The 8,231-nt window shown below is 46.2% G+C and overlaps 1 protein-coding gene across 2 annotated transcripts in view; it reads left to right on the top strand.

Moving 5' to 3' along the window:
- Nucleotides 1-246: 246 nt before the first annotated feature.
- The window catches only part of XPO1 (exportin 1), a 31,322-nt gene continuing 23,337 nt past the window's right edge, over nt 247-8,231 (top strand). Inside the window, exons 1-3 of one of the 2 annotated variants that reach the window (XM_050315028.1) lie at nt 247-404; nt 4,049-4,180; nt 7,768-7,869. In XM_050315028.1, coding sequence (XP_050170985.1) covers nt 4,055-4,180; nt 7,768-7,869 — 228 coding nt within the window. In that variant the 5' untranslated portion in view covers nt 247-404; nt 4,049-4,054. Of the gene's footprint in view, nt 405-4,044; nt 4,181-7,767; nt 7,870-8,231 lie in introns of those variants that run through there. The other variant, XM_050315029.1, reaches the window with a different exon arrangement.

Below are 8,231 nucleotides of genomic sequence, written 5' to 3'. Positions count from 1 at the left end.
AGGCGCGGAGCGGAGCCGGGCGCGGAGCCCCGGGGGCCGCGGCGGGCGCCTGGTGCAGCCAGGCCGGGCACGCTGCGAGGGCAGGAGGAGTGGCGCCACTAACCCCGACCCACCGCCGAGCAGCGAGCGCTCGTTTTCCTCCCCCCACCCTCCTCTTTCAGTGGTGATTTTTTTTTTTCCCTCCTTCCGTGGTGTGGCTTCTTTTTTTTTTTTTTTTTCCTTCTTCCGTGGTGGTTTTTTTCCCTCCTTCCTTTTTTTTTTTTTTTTTTTTTAATCGAGAGGGTTTTTTTTTTTTTGGTGGTCTTCTTTTTTTTTTTTTTTTTTTTGGTGGCGTGCGGTGGTGGTTAGAAACTTGGCTCGCCCGCCCCTACTTTCTGAAGGAAGAGGCTGTGAGAAACCCCTAGGTAAGCGAGGGCTGGCTGAGGTGTGTGTGGGGGGGTCGCGATGGGGAAGGAGGAGGGGGCAGAGGGGGGATTTTTGGTGGGGTGTTCATCCGCATGCGTGCCCGTGCGGTGGGTACGGAGCGTGGTGTGTGCCGGCAGAGCGGTGATGGATCCCGCGGAGAAGCCCTGAGGGGCGGGGGTGCGCCGCGATGGGGTTCGGGGTACGAGCATCCCCGGCCCGGCCGAGCGCGGCCGCGGGGGCAGCGGGGGATGCTCCTCGTGGGGAAGGGGCCGGGCGGGCCGGGGCCGGGCACGGGCGAACCCCGTGCGGCATAATCTGTAAATTATTAGGAGTGGAAGTTTCCAGAAATATTTTTTTGTGTGTGTGTGTGCGTGTGTCTGTGCAGCAGTATTGAAACGTCCGCCTGCATCACGTGGGGGAGCCCTGTATAGAGCGCAGGGCTGGAGCCCAGGGGAGGAGGAGGAGGAGGGAGGGGCTGCGGGGCCGCCGCGCTCCGCAGGGCCCCGGCCCGCCCGACCCACCGCCCGGGCTCGTTCCCCGCCGCCAGCCGGGTCCCGCCGCCCTTTCCCGGGAAGGGCTTCCCGGGAGCCGCTTCCCGGGAATCGCGGCCCTGCCCGCCCTCCGCGGCGCTGCGGCGGCAGCCGGGGAAGGGCCGCCGAGACGGGTGGGTGGGAGTTATTTCCAGCCCGAGAGGAGCGCTCCGAGGTGCGGGGCAGATGTGATTTAATCCGGCTCGTCCTCCCGCTTCACGTGTGAAGCGGCGAGAGGGGGAGAGGTGCTTGGGCTGCCGTCGCTGGTGTGTGGAGTGTGATGCGAGCGCGGCGTTTCCAGCCGCTCGCCACTCCTGGGTGGGATTTGCGAGTGATGCAGCTGATTCCTTGGAAGAGGAGGGCACTTCACTTGCATGGCGTGCTTGGGAATGGGGCAGTTACTCTCACTGGGTGGTTTGGTTTTTTTTTTTTTAATCGCTGCCCCCAGTGAGCTTTAAATAGCTGGGTTGAAGGTGCTCTAGGATTCGTGGTGAATACTCAACATTTCTTCCTATGAAATGCCTGCTCTTGTTGCTGTGCTGCCGAAATGAATCGGGTCTAGCATAACAAGCAAACTGTTGTGTTAAAGGTCCAGGGTCATCGAGAGTTGGGATAACTGTGTAAACAGTGCTGTAAATGCAGTTCTTTTGACCTTCGGTAGATGTCACATTCTTGCCATGTTGTAGGTTGTAGTTCAGATTTTTTTTTTCCTTTTTTCTTTTTTTAAACTTTCCCTCTTTAGTTTCTGTTTTCCCGTTTATTGGCAATCAAGAACTGATCAGTGGCGGGTTCCTGGAGCTGAGGTTTAAACCCGATCCGGAGTTTGGGCGCGATGGGGGAGGGAGAAGTGCGGGAGCGGAGTAAATCAGAGATTACGAGCTCCGTGTGGGGACCGTGTCAGGAGTTGGGCGCAGTTGGTGTTGACCACGAAGCCGCCATTTCTGCGTTGCAGCTGCCGGGGAGGTGTAGGTCGTTCCGAAGATAATGCTGGGAGTGGCGAAGGGCCCTATTCAAAACATTTCCTTTCTGCTCCCATGTGGTGAATGGCTTCTCCTGGTCACGCGGCTCCTCCTTTGCCCTCTCGGGGCTGCGTGGAAACCACCGAGGGAGGCTCCGACCTGGAATGAATGGTCCTTCCTACCTGAGGCCATTTGGGGCAGTTTGGAGAGCGCTTTCCCGGCTCCCGCTTGAGCCCTGGAGGCCCAGATGTGGACAAAAAAAGGGCGTGCCTGGAGCCGCGTGGCCGAGGGAGCATTCACTGCTCTGGTCCCGTCCACGGGGGCACTTTCCTTCCTGTGCTGTTGCTCAGTGCCCTCCTCGTCTGCCAGGTGACATTTCCAAGTGTCCTCCTGACCCAAAGGAATGACATCAAGAGTGAACTCAGCCTTCCCTGCTGTTCTGTTTCTCGTTTCCAAACTTCGCCTTGCGATTTTGAAAACTTTGGGAGCTGGGGGAGGGAGCGTTAATTAAATGTTAATTTATTTTGTTTTCTACTGGGTGTTCATTTCCTTCTGGTTTTCCAGGTAGATGTAAAAAAGACTGACTGGTGTTGGAATGGAGCCCTCCAAACTAATGTAGTGATACCGACGTTTTAACTTGAAAATCCAATTAAAATATTTGGGTTTGAAGCTATTTTTATATATAGAAGTAAAAGAAAGCGCTTGAGACTACTTGCAAATACGCATTTCTGAACAAAAGACTTTCCTTGTCTGAATGATACTGTAGGACTTTCACTTAATTAATTAGTAGTTACAAGGGTTGAGACACAGGTTTGTCTTGCTCCTTACTTTTGAGCATGACTAAAATACATAAAGCATAAATCAAATTCTTACTTACACATGGAGTTTTTAGTAAGAGCACACCTGACTTCGGGTTACCCCGAAGAAGGGTTGGCTGGGTGTGTTTCTGGAAGAGTTTCAGATTGTATCTCTCCGAGTATGCACATGGCTCTAGTGAAACTTTTTCATTGATCCTGCAGTTGTCCAGGCTTGACTTCTGGCTGGTTGAAAGAGCAGTTTTGTATCAAATTTGTACCTTTGCAGAGCTCTGAAAAGAGGGGGTGAGTGGCACAGAGCTGCTGTAGAGGTGGAGGGTGGGATTATGTCTTAACAGTCACTGTGAGAAAAGGGCAATAAACTTGATTAGGTGTCTCCAGCATGAGTGGTGTGTGTGTGTGTGAAAAGGGTAGAGTATAATTTACCATACAAAATCTTATGGCTTCTGGCTAATTTTCCTGCTTTTCACGATTATCTTTTTCTTGTACCACTCTTTGGCTGGTGAAGCATCTTCCATGCACACCCCACCTGACTCCCCTTTGTGTAATATTGAGGCTGCTCTGTCTAGGACAAAGAGTTAAAGAGTGTGTCCCTGCTTTTAGGGGACCTGAAAGCTCCAGTAGAATTCCATTTGAGTTGGAATTGCTCTCACGTGGCACAGAGTAACCTGCTGATTTAACACTCCCTTTGCTTCGTGTTCTCAAAGTGTCTTCAGTCAACTTATTTGGTTTCAGTGGTCATTTTTTTACTTGTATGTAGTTAACTTGCAAGGTGGTGTTTTTCTCCCCCCCTCAAGTAGTTGAAAAATGCCCTCTGGCTCATTTCTTGCCTGTGTGTGTAGATCACGTTTCAGCTGCAGGCCCAAGTGTTTAAAAGCTTTTAGAACTCCCTTAAATGTGCCTGTTTGCTTTGGGAACTCGATATTGGGCTGAGATGGCCCGTGTGGGGGGTTTGGGTGTAATGATCTGAGGGGTTCCCACCAGCAGAGTTACTGGTTGACACTTATTTAGGGACTACTAGGGGTTGAAATAAGTTCTAGGGTGCTGATAATGCAGCCCATTGACCAGTCAGGTTCTTATTGAATGTTTTACCTGTTGAAAGCCCTGAGAGATGAGTTGGGGCAGTAATGTATGAATTTTTCAGGGAAAAAAAAAAGGCAGTTTATCCTGTTGTGTTCTCCCAGCCAAAGCAGGGTTGGATTCAGTGCTACCTCCTACTGCAGACACAAGCATCTCGTTTCAGTGGGATGAGCTAAGTTGAAACACTTGCTTTGCAGCTGCACCTGATCATAATTTCTTACTAATTGATCCTTATTTTTATTTCAAATTTCTTTTGCAGTAATCTATGCCAGCAATTATGACAATGTTAGCAGACCATGCAGCTCGTCAGCTGCTGGATTTTAACCAGAAACTGGATATCAATCTCTTGGACAATGTGGTGAACTGCTTGTACCATGGAGAAGGTGCACAGGTAAGGTGGGCTTGGAACCTGCTCTTGTTGACCCTGTTTAACCTTAGAACAAATCAGTTAAAAAAAATGAATTCATTAAAAATCAGGCCTATTAGCGAAGTTACTGTGCTGGTGACTGGCATGTCACTGTGAATGTCCTGTGAATTCCTATTGTGAAATGACACTTAGGAAAATGTTTGGAGTGTGTTCATTTTTAGCTTGCCTTCTGCTGTGGAGAGGTGTTAGCAAGGTCACTTCTGCTTGCAGCTCACCTTTTCTGACTTAATTCTTCAGGAAGGTCTGAATTACCAGTTACTTGTTCTCATGGACAGGACTGTGAAGCCATAAATTCAACGTTGGCTTCGCTGAGAAATCGTATTTAACAGAACAATGTTAGTGATGTTATTTACTCTGTTTATAAAGAAGCATGTCACACATATCTAAGAGAAGAGTTTGTTCCTCTCTTGTGTCTGGTCTTTTTTTGCCCACTGCTGTTTGCACAGGTGGTTCTTGGCACTATTTGGGCTTGGTGCAGATTGTGAATTACTAAGTTGAAATGTAGGGCCTGGGTGCATTTGTGTCTTTGCTTATGTTGCCTTGAAAGTGAATCTTGTATTGCTTTTATCTATTTCTTGAACTGCTTTGGAAATAAGACTGAAATGTTGGAAGCAAGCATTGCTATGAGGGTGTTGGCACAGTTCCTCCTCTGGCAGATTTTAATTGTCCCTGCTCAACAAATCAGGAGTTCCAATGTCAGGCATCTCTCACCAAGATAGTCTTGTACAACAATAAGAAGTGAATTAAATGAGGCAAAGTAGTCGATGCTTTTCTATTCCTTCCAGCTGTTAGAATAAACAACAATATACTTGCTTTGTTTATCTGTTCAGAGGGAAAAAAAAAAAGCTTTTGTAAGGCTTACTAATGTGAATTCCTACAGGTTTTGAAATACCTTGCTGTGATTTGAAATATTTGCATTTCGAGTGTCCTAAATTCAAATAGGCCCTTGCTGGAATTTTTTTTTAATGCTCAAATGACAGTGAATACTTGTATTTTTTGCCTTCAAAGTATGGACTTCTGAGCACTTGTTTTGTGCTGTGTTTGTTTGCTGCCTTACAAAACAAGGGATGTTTATAGCATTGCTTGGTTTGAATGGACTTGAAAAAGTTGGGAAGGTTTTTGAGGAAAATAAGGGATTAACACTAAAAGAGAATTATCAAATTGCCATTGTTGTGGCATTGTGAGAAGTTGCTTCACTTAAAAAAGCTGGATTTTAGTCTCCAGTGTTTGGAAAATAATTGCAATAAGAAGCAAAAAAATTCAAGAGGTGGTGTCTTAACTGGCAGAAGTGAATTATGATATAAAGTTATTTGAAATACATGTACTAATAAAAGCTTTTTAGCTGTTTTAGTACATTTCCAAAGGTGGAGATGTTCCAGTCAGTCTGAGCTTTTACCTCTCCCAGGGAGTTCAAAGGGTCCTACAGGAAAAAAGATGGCTCTGTGTGGAGTCTGAGAGCTCAAATCAGAACGGGTGACAGGAATAATGGAAGTTGAGGAAACGAAATATTAAAATTGGGAAGATTTAGCAATGGTTTACCTGGACTAGATTAGGGTAATGTTGGGGTAAAACAGGTTTAAAATGCAGCCTGGATGGCCTGTGCTGAACTTGCTTTCAGATTCACCTGTCTCCTCCTCCTGCTTCAATCTTATCTCTGCTTGCAAAATTGTTATCTGCTCATCTGTGTTAGGCCAGAAAGAAGCTATTTTCTCTCCTAAACCTTTAAATGTTTTTCTCTTCTTAGCTTTTTTTTTGGGTTTACTTCCTGAAAAGAACGGGTGTCCCCACCCCACACATGACTAAGGAGATTTCATACAACTCCTGGGTGGTTTCCTGCTCTCCTCCCAGACTCCTCATTCCACTGAGCTGTTAAACCTTCACCTGGCCACAGGGATTATTTGCTGATTTCTTCTTGGTACTAACACCACCACGAGGCTTTGTTCTTGACTGAGCATTACTGTTAAATTTATGCTGCTCAGAAACTACAGGAGTTGATGTCCAGAAAGGGGAGGGGTTAGTGGGTATGACAGTTGAACATTCCAGTGTTTAGGAGAGGGACGTGGAGTGTCTGTAGTTTGTTGGTGTTGAAATTTGATCCTGTGACATGTCACCAGTATTAGAAGCAGAAAGGAGGCCAGTATGAAAACACACTCTCAGATTGACCCTGGAAGTAATGCAGCTATTCCTTCCCTCTTTGAATCGTATCAAAAGCGCTGATTTATCCTTTTTTTCTTTCTTTTTTTTTTTTTAATTCTGCTGCCATACTGTAACAACGTGGCTCCACTGGCCTTAACCAGTGTTTGTGTGGTACTTGTCCATGTCAAACCTGCAGGGACTTCCCTGCTGCACAGAGTCACTGTCAGACTGGGAATTGCACCACTAGGATCATTTATACCACGTAGGGATGCCAGGATTTTACAGATAATTTAGGCATTTTTGCTCTTCACTGTTGTGGCTTCCAGTTTTATTTTGTAAATCCCATACCCAGTTTGTCTGTTTCTTGCATTATATGTATGTAGATTTTGGGTCTTGATTGGGTTTCTGTCTTACTGAAAATACTGTTTTCTTGTGCCAGTTGATGATTAGCTCTGGTGTGTCCTTGGAGCAGGCCAGAAATCTGCATGGCTGTAGTAAAGTTGTAGCAGCTGAAGTTAATCCTGAAGTAAAGCTTGAACTGCTTTGTAATTCTATTGAATTGGCTCTGCAGAGAGCAGTGAAAGGATGAACTAAGTTCTAAGTTACCTGTGAATGTTCCTTTTGTTGGTAAGGCAGTGTCTGATAATTGTAGGGGCTGTGATTTGCAGCGAGGTTTGTCAGTACAGCTGCGCTTTTGGAAATAGCAGACATCATTTTGGCTCCCTAAAAAATGCTTATGGACATGCAGGCCTTTGAAGAGGGTGACTGAAATGAATCCAGCTGTTCCAACGTGTAATTGCTTCAAATGAGGTTTTGCAAGTTGCTGAAACCACAGCATCTTGTACAATAATTGATCATGTCAGTCCCCAGGAAGAGCCAACCATCGGCATGACCAACTCCCTTCCTCCCCCCCCAGTCAGTGTTATTCCTGGTTTGTGAGCTGTCACATGCACCAAGGATTCCTCAGAAGCAGGGATTGGAGACCTCTAATGCTCTGCTCCTGGATTCTTCAAAATCCAGCCTGTGATTCCTAGCTCAGCAGCTTTGCAGTGTGATGCAGCACTCCTCGAGGCTGCCACTTCCCAGGGGTGTTTCCACTGCAGCTAGAAACTTTGGCTGCTCTTGAGTGGAGTTTTATCAAGATGACTTTCCCTGTAACGTGTGATGGTCTGGATTCATTTGGTATGGAAGAGTGAAAGTAATTCTTGTCTTGCATCAGTGGCTTTTGAAGTTTGATTGGTAATAAACTTCAGCTGGCACAGAGGGAGGCTTAAGGGACTTGTTGCTGCTGGTTGAGGTCGGCCTAACTCTTGGATGAGGGATTTAAAGTGTTCCATGTTGATGTCTTCACTGAGAGTATGTAATTTCTTAAATAATCTCCCACTAACACTGTTTTTAATCAAACTTGCTTTTAGCAAAGAATGGCACAGGAAGTGTTGACTCACTTAAAAGAACATCCCGATGCGTGGACAAGAGTTGATACAATTTTGGAGTTCTCTCAGAACATGAACACCAAAGTAAGCAAATCAACTTTTATTTATATTCAGTTCTCCTCTTTCTCCCATTCATAAACTTTGAGGAAGGTATCTCATTTTTAGCCACAGGCTTTCTTGATTATCCAACCGCATTTTTTTAATTGCCTTGTTCTCAAAGTCGGCTTTAAACAAGAATTGTAAATGGATAAAATATTTAGCCCTCCTTTTACATTGACAAGAGTTCCTCCCCCCCCCTTTTTTTTTTTTTGAGGATGAGCTAAATTGGAAACCCCAAATTTTTCTGAAGGCACGTAAAAGCCAGTTGCAAAGACTGGTGTGTCTGCGGACATCCGAGTCACAACTCTCCTAGAGCCACGTTTTGTCCTTGGGGAAGTGCTTGGCTG

This window comes from Myiozetetes cayanensis, unplaced genomic scaffold (assembly GCF_022539395.1).
Source record: "Myiozetetes cayanensis isolate MyiCay16 unplaced genomic scaffold, myiCay2020 scf2-11, whole genome shotgun sequence".
NCBI classification, from domain to species: Eukaryota; Metazoa; Chordata; class Aves; order Passeriformes; family Tyrannidae; genus Myiozetetes; species Myiozetetes cayanensis.
Note: the sequence above shows the minus strand (reverse complement) of the source record. Positions and strands in the feature narration are given on the sequence as shown.